This window comes from Balearica regulorum, chromosome 19 (assembly GCF_011004875.1).
Source record: "Balearica regulorum gibbericeps isolate bBalReg1 chromosome 19, bBalReg1.pri, whole genome shotgun sequence".
Classification (NCBI taxonomy): domain Eukaryota; kingdom Metazoa; phylum Chordata; class Aves; order Gruiformes; family Gruidae; genus Balearica; species Balearica regulorum.
This window is the reverse complement of record NC_046202.1, coordinates 1,101,512-1,121,061: the sequence shown is the minus strand read 5'-3', so window position 1 is coordinate 1,121,061 and position 19,550 is coordinate 1,101,512. Positions and strand designations below refer to the sequence as shown.

At 42.6% G+C, this 19,550-nt stretch overlaps 2 protein-coding genes across 4 annotated transcripts; one reads left to right on the top strand and one right to left on the bottom strand.

Moving 5' to 3' along the window:
- Positions 1 to 319: 319 nt before the first annotated feature.
- On the bottom strand, positions 320 to 2,842 carry IFT20 (intraflagellar transport 20). The gene is made up of 4 exons (XM_075771787.1): positions 2,551 to 2,842; positions 2,100 to 2,185; positions 1,175 to 1,278; positions 320 to 722 (listed from the first exon to the last, which is right to left on the bottom strand). The coding sequence occupies exons 1-4, from the start codon at positions 2,675 to 2,677 to the stop codon at positions 641 to 643; spliced, it is 399 nt and encodes a 132-aa protein (XP_075627902.1). The 5' UTR covers positions 2,678 to 2,842; the 3' UTR covers positions 320 to 640.
- Positions 2,843 to 2,860: 18 nt separating this feature from the next.
- Positions 2,861 to 19,072, top strand: TNFAIP1 (TNF alpha induced protein 1). 3 transcript variants are annotated; one of them, XM_075771783.1, is made up of 8 exons: positions 2,861 to 2,980; positions 3,148 to 3,267; positions 5,716 to 6,056; positions 7,615 to 7,784; positions 9,589 to 9,678; positions 9,782 to 9,834; positions 12,292 to 12,487; positions 13,715 to 19,072. In XM_075771783.1, exons 3-8 carry the CDS (start codon positions 5,840 to 5,842, stop codon positions 13,931 to 13,933), a joined length of 945 nt encoding a protein of 314 aa, XP_075627898.1. In that variant the 5' UTR covers positions 2,861 to 2,980; positions 3,148 to 3,267; positions 5,716 to 5,839; the 3' UTR covers positions 13,934 to 19,072. The 3 variants fall into 3 exon arrangements, with proteins under 3 accessions (XP_075627898.1, XP_075627900.1, XP_075627899.1); XM_075771785.1 differs by having other exon boundaries at positions 3,148 to 3,282; XM_075771784.1 differs by having other exon boundaries at positions 2,971 to 2,992.
- Positions 19,073 to 19,550: the final 478 nt, after the last annotated feature.

Genomic DNA, 19,550 nt, shown 5'->3' with positions numbered 1-19,550 from the left:
TTCCACACTAGTGTCCCTGCCCATAGGGACACACCTCAGGCACTGTTTAAGGTTCGAATTCTGCCCCATTTTCTGCTTTTGTGTGTGTCTGGAACTGATCTGTTAATCACAAATTTCTGGGGTTTTTTTTTCCTAACTCTACAGGAAAATTAATCTGGTCAATACAGATAAAAGTTACTGCTGCTTCTGTGTTGTGTCTTTATGGACGTGACAAACACCACAGAACACAGGAAACCCATTGTGACTATCCAGGGACGTGTAAACTCTTCAGCTGAACAATAACATAGCAGAAAGAACTAATTCTGGTATATCCAGAAAGTCTGAAAACAATAATTTATTTCTTATTTGAAAGAGCTGTACAATTCAAAAAGCAAGCGCCATAACAGTAGTATTAATTCAACTGTAGTTAGAACTACTGATTGTACAAAACTTATAAAATCAAAGGGCAGAACAGTCTTTGCATCTGTTAGAAAGCCTCCTTATTGCCACTTTAGTGTAATTCGCACAGAATTAAAAGACACTTCCACTTGTACAAACCATCTCTTCATTCATACACAGTGAAAAATTGCATATTTTTGAAATTCTCAAGATTCTGGAATGGTCAAGTTTCCAAGTTAGTTTGTTTTTATCCTAAACCCCTCTATTTTTGAAAAATGAATTGGTCAATGAATTCGTTCTGGTCTGCTTCAATTTTGCACAGAGTCTCGTACTCTATTCGGTATCTGAAGGGGAAAAAAAAAAAACCAAACGTTACCAGCTACCTCCAGCCCGCGTGAGATGGTTTAGTACAAAGTTCATTAGCAGGTGGCAAGGGGACGTTGGGCTACGTGTGTACAAGTCATCTGTAAAGCGCTGCCTGCCCGAGTTAGAGTTTGCAGTTCTAAAGCGCCTTTACCAGTCAGACACGTGGCAGCTCTTAGTTTTATTCATCCCTTGACCTGCATGGTCTCACGCCACCTCCATTTAAGTAGCCACAAAGTCGTCAGAGAGGAACCACTGCTCTTAGGTTAACTCTAGGCTCGTGGCTCCGTGTGCGCTTTGTGCGGGAGACGACACCTTTGCTGCAGACGGACTGTCTGAACAAGCTTAGACAGTGTCCTGCAGCCCAGCACAGATGGCAGATTGACTTTCCAGCCCACGTGGTGCCCCAAAAGCATTTTAACAGACAACTCACCTTTCCAACTGCATCTTTTTCTCAGCTATTAAAGCCCGAAGTTGCTGTTCCTGAGCTTCTCTTTGCTTTGCTATAGACTTCAGCAAATTTCGTGCACCGATGGCCTGTCAAAAGAAGACGGTCAGTGATGTAGTTGTATTGGGATTTTTTTATTACTTTAACCCTGTCACTACTCGCAGGTTGATTCTGAGGTGTTTCAGCTGCGCTAACAGTACAGGAGGGTGGCAACTTAGTTCTGAATGGCCGGTGCAAGCAGTCCCTGGGGAGGTTGGGCAGATAAAGGCACCTGAGACTTCCTTCAAGCTCAGGATGTTCATAACAGCCTGAAACAAAAGTCACCGACTCCTCTGGAAACACAAACTGATCACCGGTGACTGGTCCTACAGATAGACAAGCTCTGGTTCCATTTTTTCCCCCAGAACAAATAAGGAAAAAATTACCTACAGTTGTACTAAACATTAATTTCTATCTCCATGATAACATGTAAAATACACCACACCGCTTGGTGACACAGAGAGATACACAAGGAAAAGTTCAAAAGTAGTTATTTGAAGGCCATTGATCTGGCCTTCAGAAAGCCACCCTCCTCCTCCTCCCAAGAGCCTCTCCTGCCTCTTGAGGACAAAGTTCTACTAATAGAAGGAGTGATTAAAAAACACACGTTCTATTTATGTGCAAATATCTAGATAGGCAGCAACGGTGGGACTGATAAATGCAGGAGTGATGTGACACACTGATGTGCCCGTACAAGCCCTCTAGACGTTAATATCCATTAGAAAGCGCCACGCTTTCCTATCGCAGACAGACAGCTGTTAAATACCATGGAGAGCCCGGCAGAAAGGGATTGCTTATGCTGCAGGAGGAAGGGAGGGATCTGGGTTTTCACGCACAGTACCCGACAAGCCAGTCATTAATTGCGTGGTACCTTCATCTTCTCACTTTCAGCAGCTTTTGCCAGTTGATCAACAAGTTCAATTAAGCTACCCACTATCTTCTGAAATTCTACTACTTCTGCAAAGAAAAAAAATTGTCAAGTAATACTCAAAACACCCCTCAAGAAGACTAATGCTTCTACTACACGCTCCAATTTTTAGACGCGGCTTGTACCGTTGGAGTTTACCGCGAACAGGTACAAGTTAAGGTTTCCCGGCTCTCGGGTAAGGGCGGGAGGGCAGCACAGCCCCTGAGCGCCCACGGGGGTGCCCGGCCGCCTCCCCAGCCTGCTCCCAGCTGCCGGGCCGGCGGGGGCCCGCACACAAAGCGGCGTTGTCCGGGCAGGCACCGGGCCCGCTCCCGGCCTTCGGGGGCCGCGGGGAGCAGCGGGCCCGGCCCGGGGAGGTGGGGGGAGGCACGGCCACGGCCATCGGAGCACTCACTGTCGAGGAAGGCCCTGCACTCCTCGCGGAGCTGCGCCGTCTGCTGCGCCACGGCGGGCTCCAGCACCCGCAGCTTGTTCAGCTCGTCGAAGTGGAGGCCCGCCGCGCCCAGCGCCGCCTGCGCCATCTCCCGGGGCGGGGGCGGGGGACAGCGTCGGCGCTGACCGGAGCGGAGCGGAGCGGAACGGAGCGGCTCTCCCGGCCGGAGGCACCACCCCTCCCGCCGGCCTCCGAGAGCCCCGTCACCTCAGGGCGCCCGGCCCGGCCCCCCCCCCGCGGCTGCCACGGCGACGGCCCGGCCCCGCGCGGGGCAGGCTGGGAGCTGCAGGCGGCGGGAAGCGCTTCCGGGTCGCCGTTCCCCAGCGGGGCGCGGAGGAAATGAGCTCAGCCGGGGGCCGCGGCGGCGGGGCTGAGGGGCGGCCGCGGGCGGGTGAGCGAGCGAGTGCCGGGGCCGCCGCTCCGGGGGCTGTGGGCGGTGTGTGCGCGCCTCGGCCGCGTCCCTGGCGTCCCGCCGGGCGGCGAGCGGCGGGCAGGGCCAGGCCGGGTCTCCGGCAGCCGCCGTCCCGCCGCTGGGTCAGCCTCTCTTTGCTTTTCCAGGTGCCGGACCGGGCCCAGGGAGGAAGCGCGGCGCCGGCCTCGGCGGGAAGGCAGCCGGCGTGCGGCCCCCGGCGCTGGGGCGGGCCGAGCCCTCTCCCCGGACGTGCTGCCGTCCCCCCGGTGCGTAAGGCCTTGGTGCGGCCGCGGCCCGGCCCGCGCCCCCCCCCCCCCGCAGCGGACACCGCGCTGCTCCGGCCCGCGCAGGCCTGGCGGGGCGGGGAAGGGGGGTCCCGCCGGCACGGCGGGGCCTGGGGGGGGCCAGGAACCGAGCGGGCCGCTTGGCACGGACCAGGCCGCAGGACTCGGGCCAGGAGCGTGCCCGGTTTGCCAGCCCTGCGCGGGAGGGGCGGGCGTCCGGGCTCCCCCTGAGCTGTTGGGCTCGTTCCTTTTTATGGAAGTTCTCAGAGGGACCATTTCCTGGGGGGTGTCCGAGCCGGTGTGTCACTGTTCCGCAGTCCTGCTTCCCACACAGGGCAGGAAGGAAGGGCCGAGAAAATTTTCTCCTGTGGCAATGGGGGTAATTAAAGGTTACGTTACTGTTTACAGCAAAAGCCTCCTAGCTTATTACTTAATGAGCACATTAGAGCGATAGCACCGACTCCTGCTCGGTTTGGCAACGTAGGGGATTCTGCTCATGTTTAGCTTCGTTCTGCTTAGCCAGAGAGAGGTGAATGCCTGAAGCGGTAGAACCGACTGAAAACTTGGTTCTCATGCGTATGTTGGAGAGGTCTCTTTGCGTCTGGATTTATCTCGTTACAGAATCAGTCTGGCTGTCTTTAAAAACGTGTTTTTGTTCTAATGAAGGGATTGCTGAGAGGCTAAAGCAAGTCAGGACATCAAGGACAGATGTACAGACCTGAGGCATGTTTCCGTTGTTACCAAAGGTCCTTACTGCAAGACAAAGTGCGGTTGCTTCTGGTCTTGGTTTACTTATTTGTAATGGGTTATAGTAAACACCTATACCTGTACCGTAAACTGTGTTACTCGCAGCGCCTGGACAATGTCTGACGAATTTCTCTATAACCCTTAGCTGCTTTGTTTCGGTAATGAACTTCTTACATAACACCACGACCATGATACACGGTTTTTGGTTGCTGGTCAGGAATTACTTTCCTGGGCAATTCCATGTGTAACGTGCAGTTGCCTTTGACTTAGAGATTTGCTCGTGGACTGCTTGAGTCAAGTGACATAGTCGGAAAAAATTTTGCCTTGCCCAGATGTCGGCTGAAGCTTGCTATTGTGTTTTGCAGTGATTAATTGAAAGTAAAGAGTGATGGCAGCTAGTGGGAGTTCCAGTTAAAGCATTTATAGACCAACTGAGCTTTTTTGGCACTGAAATTCTTCAAATTGGTTTGTGTCTTGGTGATCTGCACAATATTTGTATTGCTTGTTATTTAACATAGATTGTTTGCAGTTTGCTTAATTAGAATAATTGAGTTAGGAATTGCAAAGTAATGTTGTTTTAGGTGTTGTTCTAAGTTCAGTAGTTATTCAGATCTCTGGGAATTTTAAGATACCATCTCTAGCTGCCAAGTAATTTGCTGTACAGATGGGTGGTTGTGGGCTTTCTCTGTTGAAAGCTGAGGTGGGGTGAGAAGGAAGAGGGATGTGGGAAGAACAGCAATGCAATTAGCAGGTTATATTTATTTATAAAAGGTTACTCATGTGCCATAGGCACAGAACAGAGAAGGGAAGAGATATTTGTAGTCTGAAAGAGTTTTAACAACAACAAACAACAGCAAAATGTTTTTTGAGAATAGTAATTATTAGAAGGAGGATAGGTAAGAAACCTGTATTTGTACTTTTCCAGTTAAAGAACTGCAGATCTGGCCTGTTAGAGTTTCATTCTTTTGTTTGTTTCCATTTTGAGCTTATTGTCGATGGAAGGATAAGTGTAGTGAGGCTGGGAGAAGCAGTGACTGTCTAACAAATATTCCAAAGACTGGACATACTTGTTGGGGGTGGTAGTGGTGTGTTAAAATTTTTCTTTTTTTTCTTTTTTTTAATTAAAACTGCATTCACTGCTTGGCGTTCCAGGATGGAGGAAGAAGAATTTTGAATTAAAGGGGTTGCCAGGAAATAGAACATTATGGTTCAGCATTTCAGTGTCGAGGCATTTGAAGAGACATTTGTAAACGTCTCCAGCTAAAAACCAAACCAGCAGCAACAAACTGCACGGATACAGATACGCACCCCGGCTGAAGGAAGGGCAGAAAGCTCTGCCATTGTGTTTCACTCTGCACGAAAAAAGAGTTGTGTTCTTTTGGGAAGTTGAGAGGGAGCGGAATTAGCTTGGACTGCAGTATTGTGTGGTGTTTGTAGCGTTGGCTGCAGACTAAATAACAGGAAGTCCAGAAAAGTTTAGTGTCCCTCACTAACAGTAACACAGCCGTAACCTGACTGTGAGGTGCTGAGCAGCCATTACGCTGCTGCCTAAGTTGTCTGGAAAACAGCTAAATCTTGTCCCTAGGAATCTACTGAAAGTATCTCTTTAATGTGGGCTTTGTGTTTCTGTTGTAAATGGAAATTCCAGGCTTCTGTATTGATCTTACACGTTTCTGTTCCAAGGGCCCAGTGGTTATGACTGCTTTTGCCGTGCCATCCTCGTCTGGTGACTCGTGACTCTTCACCAATCACGGCGGAATCCGTCAAGCCCACGCTCTGCAGGGTTGTCATCTACCTACAGAAGGAGATGTCGGGAGACACGTGTCTAACCACCACCCTTTGTCCAGCTGCAGGGCCCAAGCCCAAAACCTGCAGCTTCAAAGGGGGCAGCCTTGGTAACAAGTATGTGCGACTAAATGTTGGGGGCTCTTTGTATTACACTACAGTACAAGTACTGACCAGGCACGACACAATGCTTAAGGCCATGTTCAGCGGCAGAATGGAAGTGCTTACAGACAAGGAAGGTAAGGGAACGTCTTTTGTTGATAATTTTGTAAAACAAGTGGTTGGTGGTTTTTTAAATATCTTAAAGCTATGCTCAGTTAAGGATGTAGGGAAAGATGTAATCCAAAAATAGCTTGGAACATTAGGCAGCCAGCTCCCATTGGTGCTAACAATCCTCTGCGCTTTATAAAAATGTGTTCTTTTGTTACTAAAATTAACGAGCGGAAGGACTGGTTCTCTTTCCTGTCATCACAGCTGGTGCACAGATTGTTGATGTTGTTATGAAGACTGAACAGACAGTATGTGGGTTGTCCTTTATGTGGTGTCACGTAGTGGTATCATTCAAAATGCGTATGTGGGGAGGGACATTCAGTTTTCATCTTTAAAACCCAGAATAGCCTTGCTTGCTATGTTGAAAGTTCTTTTTTTCCTCCTCCCAGTAGCATGTTCCACTTGTGGCTTATGACGCTGTGACAGTATTTAGCTGTCAGTCGAGTAGTATGTCACCTCCTGCCAAACACTCAATATCGGCATTATAAAGATCCATAATAAATTATGGAGTAGAACAAGTAAGAGGACCAATATCAGCAATGGCTACGAGTGCTTTCATTTTCCTCTCTTTAGTAGTCCAGGGCAAAAATGATACCTTAGGAACCGGGGTTGTGGTGCTGTGGAGAAGAGGCTGAGAGAGGTTAGCAAGTATTTAATCTCTTGGCGTTTCTGAACGCTCATATGCGAAAGCTCTGCCGCAAACCCAGATTACATCAGTTTAACCTTGATGCACACCAGTGTGTTTACTTAAACTGAAACAACTCCTTGTGGAGTTTGCGTATCGTTTAAACCAAGTTCCCCTTGAGTAGGCTGGGTCTTGTTGGGTGTTATGTGCAACTAAATTAGTTTAGTCCAGCAGTTTTGTATAAGAGCCTCGGCCTGAATGGAAAACAAGGTTCGTGTTCTGACAGCCACAGCTGGAGAATCTGGCAGTGGTTTAGTCTACTTTCCTGTGTTGTTTTCCATGCCTAGGTCCCAAATTAACACTTTTTTGCCTGCCTTCCCCATTATGGAAAAGGGTTTGGCACTGCATTAAGCCCTCTGCCTCTGTGTGTCCTACAGAACTATTGTTTGCCAGCAAGTCAGACATCCTGTTTCCTACAGAATGTTACTTCAGGGATGTTTTAAAATTGCAAGAACTGTCTGTCTGCTACTGTTTCCTGTGCTGCGTCCCCTCTCCTCTCTCTGTCCTGTTTTTTGCTCCCATTTGGAGACTAGAACAGCCTTTTTCCTGTACTGGGTTTTCTGGGCTAGTTTACCTTTTAGCATCTTCAGAACCCTTCTCTCATGTTTTTAGCTTGAGGCTTTTCTTTTGGGGTGCTGGAAAGTAGTGAGGACATACCAAAGGAGTGGTTCCACTGTCAGTTTCTGTTCTGTGACCAAATTCAGTTAGCTCAAAGTCCCTAAAGACTGAATGAAATGGGAAGAGTATCAGGCGCAGTTTCAGGAAACATTAACCTCTCCGAGGAGCTTTTTCTTGCCCTCTAGTGTTGAGGTGATTGAAATGACGTGATGGGTGTTTTTCAGGCTGGATCCTTATAGACCGTTGTGGGAAGCACTTCGGAACAATTTTAAACTATCTCCGAGATGACACGATTGCACTTCCAAAACACAGGCAGGAGATCAAAGAGTTGATGGCAGAAGCCAAATATTATCTCATTCAGGGCTTAGTGGACATGTGCCAAGCGGCCCTGCAGGTAAGAAATAGAAGTAGCCTGTAAAGTGTTTGGTGGATGTTTTGCTTATAAAATTTACTTAAGACAACTCGAGAGGGTATTTCGTGACCTTAAATATGGCATCAAGTCTTAGAGGTACAAGGCAGCCTGGACAGGAAACAAGGCAGCAGCTGGGTAAAACTTGATGGATCTTATCCAGTACGTTTATCAAAGCTGTAGTTATCCATGCTCTGTGTGCACGCTTGAGATTCTGCAATGCTTTGAATTACACACGAAATTTAGTTTATGATCTCCCTGGAAACGTTTTCAGACCCCTGTGCTATGATGGTACAGCCTTCACCACAGGTCCTGTACTCTGAAGGCATTTAGTGCAATTAGTGAGGTGGTTGCATTGTCAAGGAAGCGATTTCTTTATAAGAAGAGAAGGATTGTCCCCTGGTTAGATTATATGAAATCTAGAATGCGGAAGATGTAGATTCAAGTTCCTGTTATTTCACAGAAGTCCAGTGTGATGATGGATAAATCATTTTCCTTTGTGATTCTGTTCAGTTGTCCAGCTGCCCCCTCAGAAGGGGATAGTAGCACTTTACTACTTCACAGGGATGTCAGGGGGATGAGTAAAGTAGAAACTGTATTCACAATTTGTCATTTAAATAGAGGGACTGGTTCTTTTCTGTTTCTATTTTTTTAATTTTATTTAGGAAATAGATAGTGAATGAGTTCCTCTTGTGTGAAATGAAATAAAAACCAGAAATTTAAAGGAAACTGATTGAATAAACGTGATTATTTTGGGCGTATGTTTTAAAAGACCTTATGGCATTTGTCTAAATTTCCCCCAAGTTATGTCACTTCTAATTAGATAATATTTATAGGCAGAATGGGTTTGAATCTTTGAAAACGTGGTAAATTTTTTCCTATGTTTGAATCTTAATGGAGAAAAAGAGCCATATGGTGAGCACTGATTACTTTAAGGACTTTTCTTTGTATCAATTTTACTGCTACTCTTTGTAAATATATAAGCCCATAGTAGCTTTATTCCCTTTACTAGTCCCTATGTCTTGAACTGATTGAAATCAGCTTGTTCTGCCAACTTTTTAATAAGGTTAGCCCAGATGCAATATATATACCTTATTATTAGTCTTAAGATTGTGAAATTAATGTTTCTTGCAGGACAAAACTTAGTAATTAATAAATACCTCGCATACTAGATTCAATATATTTCTTGAATGCACTGAAAGGAATGCAAAGCCACACTGACAATTTTCCTTCTGGTTTGGAATTTAAAACCTTTCTTCTAAAAAACAAAATGTTCCAAGGCTTTCCTATTAGTTATTGAGCTTTCCTTAATTTGCTACATGAGGCATCTGGAGTCACAGACTGTACTACACGCTCTTGATTGTTGCTTTTGTATCACAAGGGGCCGCGGTTCATTTTGGTGACGTGCTGTTCTTGCCAAATGTTCAGTTCACAGTGGCTGATACTCTTGCATACCATGGTGTTTTGAGTTGATTAAAACTAGTGCAAACTCTTGTGATCCTTTTCTTCAAATACAACTTGAGCGCAGAGTCCTTGCTATAGCTAAGGAGGACATCCGCCTGCATCCCAATATTTCAATTACTGCTGACTTCTGGGGATAAGAAATCTCCCCGCTGTATTTCTGGGTTGCAGATCAAGGTAATGCTGTGTGGTTACTATGGCAACACAGAGCTTTTCCTTTGCATCACAGGAGTTGGGAACATGGCTGGAGAAGACAGCAGCAATAGATGTTGGTTTTAGCATTTCTCTCTCTTGAGTTTTCCCTCTCTCTCTTCTTTCTTTAAAACAGGACAAGAAAGACTTGTATGAACCTGTCTGTAGCATCCCTATTATCACATCTCCAAAAGAAGAGGAGAGACTGATAGAATCATCAATGAAAGTAACTGTTTTTTCACAACTATCCAGTGAGAAACTGGATTTTTGCTAAATGTATTCAAACACAGAACTTACCTTTTCTGCTTTTTTTCTTTCTCTCCCAATAGCCTGTTGTTAAGCTGCTTTATAATAGAAGCAACAACAAATACTCCTACACCAGGTATGTCAGTTTTTTCTCCACTGTAATGGGAAAGTTTCCCTTTGACTATGGGAATGGAAGATGATGTGGTACGACTTAACTTGTTTTGGGGTTTTTTTTGGTTGATTGGTTTGGGTGGGTTTTTTTTTTTTTTGCTTAGACCAGTGCTCTTCTATGGATTTGAGTGCAGTTATTTTTGATTGATGTGACTCCAAACAGGGGGAGAACACAACAAACTCTTATCTGTTGCAGTCTAGTGTACAGTTCAGTTGTGTGAGAAAGATGAATGGAAACAAGGGACAAGAGATAAGAACTATGAGACTATTAATATTGACTGAAACTAGATGTAACTTAGGTAATGCAACACAAACTGGTAACCAGAGCATTACCTCGTCAATGCAAAGCTAGCGCAGCCGTGATCCCTACCTCATCAGCTTAGCTTTACTTTTGAGTCTGAATATACCTCTGCCAGCACTCTCTTACTCTGACCTACAGAAATTCTTGATGTTCCAGCGCCTCTAAATGAATTAATTATTTGGTTACTAAGGAAAGTATCTGTTCTGCTCAGGAACAACTCAGATATGGCCAGGGCAAGAATTTACTGGTTTTCCTCCTGTATAAAGTAACATTATTTAGTTTTATGCTGTAACTAGCATGATCCCTTTGTTATGATGCTATCGGAATGGCTTTGGATTTTCCCAAACCAGTCATTGAAGTGATGTGAGTAATCCTTTATGCTATGCCGAATCCTCATTTTCAGCCTTTTCAGTCTGAGATGCAATCTTGGAAGCTTTTTTTCTCTAGACAAACTGATTGTCTACCTGTCAGAGAGATGGATTCTAACAATCATGATATTTCAGGTAGCCAGGAAATGCTACCTATGGGAGTGCTGAAGAGCAGCCTGTTTTTCAGCAGACTGCATTCTGTACTGCACCCCTCCCTGTGTTACCCTTTAGCTAAAGGCAGTGATGCTAAAGCAAGCACAGAATAGCATATTAGTCACCATGGGTCTGGAAAGTAAATGTACTAGTAATGAGAGCAACAGAATCCTGGATACCGGGAGGTGCTGGTATCTCAACTAGCTGTAGAGTTCTAATTATTCCTTGTGCATCAATCTACGTGCCTGATGGTGTTTAAATGAGGCATCTTTATTTAAAATTCCACACTGGCTGCTAGCAAGCAAAGATTTTTTCCTTCTATTCTTCCTAATCAAGAGTATAAAAAGAGCCTTCTTGGTTATGTTGTCTGTGTGATCTAATAATGAAGACTTCTACCTTCTTTTCCCAGCTCTTCCACTTGATAGAGCCTGGGACTTTTCATTGGCTGAATACCAGATTTCTTTATCAAATGATTCTTGGGAGCTGAGGATTTTCCCTGGTTGTACATCATGCTTTTTTGATTTAGATCTGAACAAAAATACTTCTCAGGCTAAGTATTTTCTGTAAAGCCCAGTTGGCTGTCCTCATTAGCAGTGTCTTGATTCACAAATATTTCATAGCCTTCCTGTACCACTTGCAACAGTTAAGATACTGCATGCAAAAGTACGATGACGTGTCTCTGGGTAGATTCTTGGCAGCAGGGTGTGAACCTTGAGCTTCTGGGTCCAAGGAGTAAGGAATTTTACTGTTAAAGCTAGCAAGGTTGGCTTTATTTATTTTGGCAATAATACGTTCACTGATTTCCACATAGCCACACGTAATTTTCCAGCCACCTATAAGAGGAGACACAGGGGCACAGTGCACTTACTTTTGATAGAGCTGCATTCAAGCTAATCAGAGGAGTAAAGCTTTTAGGTTTTTCTTACTTGATCAAATTGGACATTTATTGGCCATGATGTTGTTATTTAAGTAAAATATTTTAAATTTTAAGAACAGCTTTCTGACTGCTTTATTTGATTTTAAAGCTATAATACTACATATATTTTTTTTCTCTAGAACATCTAGATCTTGCTTTGAAAAATAATTAAGATCCTACATTGTGTTGGCTGTCAATAAAATTTAGTGTAAATAATGTTATCACCCTGGAAATTTGTATATGGTATCACTAGTGTTACGTGCAGAACACCTTGCTTTTTAGCTGGCCTTCTAACATGCATTGACTCTTTGGACTTTTGCTGTTACTAAGCTGAAGAGAACTGCAGTTAGTAATGTGATTTAATTGTCTTGAGCATCAGTCAAGAGATAGTTGTAGATAGTTGATGTAATGATTTGGGAAATTGTGCTGTCGTTATTAATTATATAACTTGACCTCTAAAGGCTGGTGTGTTTGCTCATGGGGATCCGAGCATCTTATTTGTATCTGAAATTGGCTATTACCCTCTCTTTTCTTGGCAGCATGTGGCAATGAGTCACTACTTATTTGTATTCTGCAGTGAGATCAATGCTTAAAACTGTGGTGGAATAGGCATCTAAATTCTGTAGAGATGGCCAGTTGAAAAACCACAAAAACCGTATTCCTTCTTTTGTTGCTGTGTTTCAGTAACTCAGATGACAACTTGCTGAAGAACATAGAACTGTTTGACAAACTCTCTCTCCGATTCAACGGCAGAGTCCTTTTCATTAAGGATGTTATTGGGGATGAAATCTGCTGCTGGTCTTTCTATGGACAGGGTCGGAAACTTGCTGAAGTCTGTTGTACCTCTATAGTGTATGCTACAGAGAAGAAGCAAACTAAGGTAATGGAGTTTTACCCTCCTGTCTCTTACTATTTAAAAAAAATTGGGTTGATGACACATTGCAGAAAGATACAGATTTCGTGTAACTTAAGCCACATTGCTGGGGCAAACAGTATCACTTCTTGGAAAAGCTTTGATACCAACTTTCTTGGATATTGACTAGAATTGATGGTCAGTGACATCGAAATGAGAAGGGTGGCTCGCTGCAGGATGAGCTGGTGTCTTGGTAAAAGATGCTGCACACCAGATAGAGTTCAGAGAAGACTAAATATAGTAGCAGGTTTGAAGAAAGACAGGCTGAGAATGGTAATTCTGAAAGCATGTGCATTTAGCCCTAGTCTCTTAAAGTTGATGGACTTTGTGTCCCTAAAGCATGTAAGTGCCTTTACATTCTTCTCTAATTAAATGAAGTAAAGATCTAATTCTGCTCCTAATTATACCTACATAAGTTTACTTCATTGCAGTTACTTTGTGCTGTGTTTCACTTGCACTGATGTAATCATTGTATGTAATTGGACTAAATGGTTGCATCTGGGAGTATAAATTTCTCCAGAGTGTTGGAAAACATGTGCCAAAAAGAAGATTGAAACTGATCTGTCCCAAACTGAATAACTGAAATGGATGGGATGAAATAAATGGAAACTCGAGCTCAAACACAGTTTAGAAACATGATATTTTTATTATCATTGTGCTTTTATGTGCAAAACTGTAGAACATCTGTTAAAAAAAAAAAGTTCAGCAGGAGTGCAGATTCCCAATAGTCAATCTGTCTTGATTTCCGTACATTTCCAGCAATTCTTCTCATAGTCTTCCCACCTCCGATTTTGCAAAGGGTACCTAGAGACTTGCTTTCAAGTACAGTACATCCTAAAGAGATGAGTTGCATGCATTAGAATATGATAATGATTAGCACGATAAGTCTACAGAGTTTCCCTAACTTCAGGAGTTAACTTCTGACTTGCAGTGGTGCAGGTAAGGTGACCAGAGTCCAAGATTAGTACTTAAGAATCAGAAATACTGTATTTCATTTTAGAACAACTTAAAAGAAGAGGTGAGGTAGGTGAGCTGATGGTTGGAATAATCCTCTACTGCTTTGCTCATCTTTCTCATTTACAATTGTTTTACTTTATGTCTTTTTATGGCTCAAATATCTTTTTACTTCTGGGCATGTGTTCCAGTCATGTTACCCTGTATAGATCAGAAAAGGACATGTGCTGTTTTTTGTAGGTTGAATTCCCTGAGGCACGAATTTACGAGGAAACACTAAATGTCTTACTATATGAAACACCACGGGTTCCTGATAACTCTCTGCTGGAAGCAACAAGCAGGAGCCGAAGCCAGGCATGTCACAGTGAGGATGATGAGGGTTTTGAACTTCGTGACCGAGTGCGCCGAATCCACGTGAAGAGATACAGCACCTACGACGACCGTCAGCTTGGCCACTAGTGTATCAGTCAAGGAGAGAGGGTTTGGTGTCAAGGCTTGTATTGATATTCTTTGAGGGAGATCAAGAAGTAGGGAGGGATCAGTTGGACTCTGGATTGATCTTTTGGCTTCTTGGCTCCCTAAAGAAGCAAATGGGCATTTATGCGCACAAAGCAACACTAAAGGCCAAGGGCTTTGAGAACTAAGATGTTAATTTTGCACCATGTGCTTTAAATACAGACTGGCCCCTTTTGGATGCCATGTGAGGAATGGAATTTGGAACACCAGTTCTGACAGTTTGTGGTTGCTCTTTCAGGTCTAATGACTTGCCAGTTCTCTTAATTCCTGTGAGAAGTACTACTGTTCCTGAATACGATGGTGTGATTTGAAAATCTTTTTCCAGATACCTGCCCTTTTAGGGTTTTGTATAATGGAACTCCCAGTTTTTAAATCAAGATACTGAAGAGGGGGCGGAGAGAACTTGAACATGGCTACTCTTAGCAAACACTACATCTGATAATCCTCAGAAGTGGTTAGCTATCCAACAGTCAGATGCACTGCACGTGTGATTTCTCCCACCTCTCTCCCATAGCATGCATACAAAAGTTTGTGTTCCAAGATAGCTGTGTTTTAAAACTAATTAATTCTAAGGCAAGCTCTTCCAAAGAGGTAAGAGTCGAGTCATCTAAAAGCCTCCCCTTGTGAAAAATGAGAAAACTTTGAAATATTAAATATATACGTAATGATTTCTCCTGGGAGATGGACAAACGGTGAAGGAAGAAACTTCAAGTAAGCAAGCTTCAGGGAAAGATTGTGGCAGGGTTGCCATTGTTTATATAGTTTTACATTAGTTTCCTCTAGTGGCCCAAAAGTGCTATTGATGTTAAATATCTCAAGCAGCAGGGGAAAAATTGCAGTGACTGTAGAAGTACAGACTAAACAACGCTTCATAATGCTAGATCATGTTCAGATACTGACAGGTGAATTCAGGTTTTGTGTTCTGAATCTCTTCTAGAGCATAGAAGTTGAAGTGGAAAGAGAAATCTTGTTCTGGCATGAAACTGCCAGAGGCTTTGGACACAGGAGAGAGGTAGCTTATACTGAATTTTAAAATGAAATAATCACTTTTATCCTGAGTATTTGGTTGGGTGCTAGTTGTAAAGAGCCTTTCAGAAGGTTGGAGTCAAGGCTGCTCTGCAGATTGCGTCTCTGGAAACAGATTCAAGTTTAGAATGAAAAGTTGTTACTGTATTTTTAAATGTTTGCTTGTGTGTTTCAGCTGTAGGCTGCAGATTCAAATTTTACCACTGTCCTAACCGGTTACTACTTGACGGCTGTTCATTGGCAGCTATGGCTACGTGACAGCGGTGGAGCATGCTCCGCACCTGCTTTTATGTTCCATATTGTACATGAACATGGAAGGTTTGGATTCTACGATGGTTAGTCTTGAACTGCTTTGACCAGTGCCAAATCTATCTATAAGTGTTAAAGCAAATTACTGCAAAAGCCTGACAAGAAAATAATCCCAAATTAATACAGTGAAGTCATAACTGGAATTGAGGTGGTAGATGGTTTGGTAGAAATAGAAGCAGAGGAGGGAACAAAAAAATTATTTCCACTCAGTTAGGCTTTTGAAAATGAAATTGTTGAGGCTTGGTAAGAAAGCACTAATGAATGCAAACTTTCAGGACTTTATTGCCTAGCCAGGCCTCTACATGTGGCAGCCTTTCACTTAATTCTCCTCACATTCAGGAAGTAGCGTTGCCACAGTAATGCACCTGCCTTTTTGTGAAAGGCCTCTTTAAATCTCTAATAACCTCTTTTATTTTGATACTGCTTTCTGTAAGTTGTTGTTTTCCAGCTGGTTTTTCTATTGTGCCAGTGAAAATACAGCTGTTGATATTAGTTTTTGACAAAGACTTTTGTGGGTTTTTTTCTTTAATTCTGCTAGAGTGCGATGTGGATTTTTTAAAAAATTTTTTCCCCTCCACTGATACTATTTAAATTAACTGTGGTGGGTGCTTTGAAGCTACCAGCAGAGCCTGTAGTGATAGGGTCTTTATGCTGTACTTAATAGCTTCAATTTACTCTCTTGTACTTTTTTTCGTCTTGTAACAAGTAAGACTGTCACTTAAAATCCATGTATGACACTTCTGTTTCTTGGCAAATGGTTTATATTAATTTTTTTCTTGTTACTATCATAGTGAATGTTAACATTAAGTGAATGAAGCCGGTAGCCTTGCAAAACTGTGTTTAAAATAAGTTACAAGCAGAAAACTGTTATCTTTGCATTTCTTTGCTCTGGAGAGTACAGGTATGGGAAGGAGTGTGTGAAAGAGACTGAGTATCAGATCCGTGTGTTAGTCCAGAGCCTTTCATTCCGTGATTGGATTCTGTACTCCCAGGATTCATTAATGAAATGGATTCAAACTGTGAATTATTACGCTGTAAGAAGCAGAAAAAAGCTGTGTTTTGATTTAGTTGGTTTTCTTTTTCCTGTCTCCTGTAGCCAACAAGTACTATTAATTTCTGATTTGAATTCAGATTTAATTAATCATGGAAACAAACTTTTTTGAGAACCATCTGGGTTGCGAGAATCTTTTTAAAAAGTGCAAAATAACTTCTTGGTATTTGTGAAACATGGAATGTCAGAACTGTAAGCAGTTATGAGTGTTTTTTAAATATGTACAGCTATCCTTTTCATTTTACCTTCTCTCATCCCCGTTTGTTCTCCCTTCTCTACCCTCAATTAGTACTGATCACAAAACATCTGCTTTTAGGTTAAGATATGACTAGAACTGGAATGATGTTAAACAGTGTTTGGCCACTGTAGACAGAACTCTGTCAGTCTTTAGGCTTTACTCAGAGTAATAATTTAATGCATAAACAGTAAAGTTTTGTCTATTCAAAAGGCGTTTCAAAACCACAGTCTTGGTGTTCTTTGTCCTGGTAAGGTTTTCAGGATGTGGCTGGGAGATCCCAGTTAAATACCAGTGGCTGGGTTTGACTAGCAGTTCTGTAGTTCCCTCCACTGGTGGACAGATAAGAATAGAGAACATCGGGAAATCCTCTGTGTAGGTGTGTTCGGGGAAGTGCGCTGTTTGGACGTGCACAAGGCTGTAATGACTCTAGCGTTAGAGATCCCCTCCCTAGGTAGGGCTGCTATACTTGGGTTCCTGATAAAATCTGGAATGCCCTGAGTTATTTCTTGCCTGAGTGCTTACAGAATTGGATAATTCACACAAAGTCACAGCAAGTCTAAATATAGACATGGATGCAGCCATCAGCTCATGAGGTGACCATTTTCTAATTCAATTCATAGAACACTGTATTTTCTCTTAAGAGTCCTGTTTATCTGGAACTGCTCCAATACAGGATGTTAATTGAATGTCCTTTTCACCAAAATCATGCACATTGATTTGTACAGTCTCTGTACCTACCAAGTTCTGATAATTCTGAATACTGTAGTTTTGATGTAACACATGCTTTGTATTCTCATCTTAATAATCCTTTACTTAATTAAGGCTATAAATTGTTTTGACAAGAACATTCTGGACGTTCTAGAACATATTTTTACAACATTGGTATCACGGAGAAAAAGCATCACTGGAAAGGATAACGCAGTTTTGAAATGCAGCATTCACTTATTTGTAGTAAGCTGTCCACCTCGAGAGAGAACAAACAGCTGTGCTTCCTAAGAATCTTCTCTGCTGGCTTTAAATATCACAAATTATGATCCCTATTAAGACAATAAAGATTTCTAATTATATGCATTTGCCTGCAAGTTAAGAGACTTGTAATGGCTTCCTACATAGCCCATCACCAATGGATGTGTTTACTGATGTGCCTGTGAATTTATAGTAGCCTTTAGGAGGAAGAAATGCCGTTTTGCCTCATGTGTGATGTATGAACTCTAACTACATTGGCTAGCATTCATTAGCTGCTGGAGCTGTTTTTGAAACCTCACTGTCCTCTTCACTCCTAAATTTAAGTGAACTTCTGCACATTCAAATATTGTATTAGCAGACTGAGAGAGTGAATGGAAAACATTAACTGACATCTGTACACAAGTACTGTAATAAAGGGTTGCATCTTTCTCTAATGGGGTCCTCGCATATGGCAAAACAGCCTCAGTCTTTCTGCAGAGGAGGAGACTTGGTGCCTTGAGTGAATGTCTTACGTTAAACATCTTTTCAGTATCAGTGTTAATTAGGCAATAATGTCAAAAGAGAGAGCTCTGCAGGGTAGCAGCCTCCAACTGCTTGATAAATGCCGAGGCTAAACTAAATGTTTAACCTTCACCTTGACATTTAGTTTTTGGAACAGGAGACATTTATCCTATCATAACGTTCCATTCCACTGACTTTTTCTCTCTTGCACTTCTTGGTTAAAATATAAAATAACTGACTGAGACTGGAAGGGCATTGGAGGGACCGATACTATGGCGTTATTGAAAAGCTGCATTCTGCTTGGAACAGGCAATGCTTATTGTGGTTTTGATTAGGTCTTTTTTTTTTCCTCTCATTTTTTTAATTTTCAGACACAACTCACTCTTGGAAATACTGATGAAGTATACCTTATACTTAACTGAATGTGTCTGGCCCAGCAGAACCTGTTTTACACAATTAGATTGTATCCTCTGACAATCCTTGGCAATGAATTTTTACAGCCAAATTTAACACCATCCATTCTGTTAGGAGAACTGAGGTTTTATTAAGAGATGAGTGGGCACGAGTCCTGTTTCCAGCTTTGCCACTAACTTGGTGACATACAGCAAGTCAGTTTTTCTGTATGTGCATAATTCTTCATCTGTAATAAAATGATGGTAAGACCCTCCCCTATCTCAGAGGGATGTTGAAGCTTAATTTGTTTAATAATAGTAAAGGACTTTGGATTTCTATAATATTTTGTATCCAGAGGATAGCAAATATGATTGCTGATTTTGTTTAAACTGACATTCTGTGATCAAGCTGCTTTCTTATAGCATCAGGCTTTGTTTTATTTTTGTCTAACTTTTAAGGGTCAGCCTTATGGATAAAATATTTAGTTAATGCCGTAACCTTATTAGCTATTGATTAAAGTGTTTTTCTCTTTTATCAGTGCATTAAATGGAAATAGAACACTAATTTTTAATAAAGTATTATATTTTGTCTTCTGTGATTTTTCTCCAGCATCATAACTTTTTATTTGTCATGTTGGTCTCTGCGCTTTTGTGATCCTCACCGAGTATTTAGCAGTCCTGAGCCACAGAAATACTGTATCAGCAAAGGGCTTTTGTATTATATGGAGCTGTTGCTACCTTCACCCATGCCCTGCAAGGTCAGGCTGTTTGTAGGAGGTGTCAGTGTACTTACAGGTACACAGCAGCCAGCTGGTTTTGATTCTATCCGGCCTTTTCCTTTAATTGTGGAATGTCTGCAGTGGTTTTTCATGTTCATGGAAATAACTTCATTTCCTAGTAAGAATTTTGAACTTTCATCAAGTCTACACACAATTCGTATTACCACAAAGGTAACCTAACTTGTATTTTGAAAAATCTTTAACCTTTCTTGAGTCTGTTGTATCATCGTGGTAGGACTTGCTGGTTCTTGTGACTGGGTAACACGATTCAGTCTGCTCTACCTGCTGCGTCTTTGGA

Bases quoted from the DNA above. Each gene is read 5' to 3' on its own strand.
- TNFAIP1 (XM_075771783.1), top strand. From the start codon at position 5,840: ATGTCGGGAGACACGTGTCTAACCACCACCCTTTGTCCAGCTGCAGGG. The intron at 9,679-9,781 runs GTAACTGTTTTT...CTCTCCCAATAG, and splicing joins TGATAGAATCATCAATGAAA to CCTGTTGTTAAGCTGCTTTA. The intron at 12,488-13,714 runs GTAATGGAGTTT...TGTTTTTTGTAG, and splicing joins CAGAGAAGAAGCAAACTAAG to GTTGAATTCCCTGAGGCACG.
- IFT20 (XM_075771787.1), bottom strand. From the start codon at position 2,677: ATGGCGCAGGCGGCGCTGGGCGCGGCGGGCCTCCACTTCGACGAGCTG. The intron at 2,186-2,550 runs GTGAGTGCTCCG...TTTTCTTTGCAG, and splicing joins GTGCAGGGCCTTCCTCGACA to AAGTAGTAGAATTTCAGAAG. The intron at 1,279-2,099 runs GTACCACGCAAT...TTCTTTTGACAG, and splicing joins CTGAAAGTGAGAAGATGAAG to GCCATCGGTGCACGAAATTT.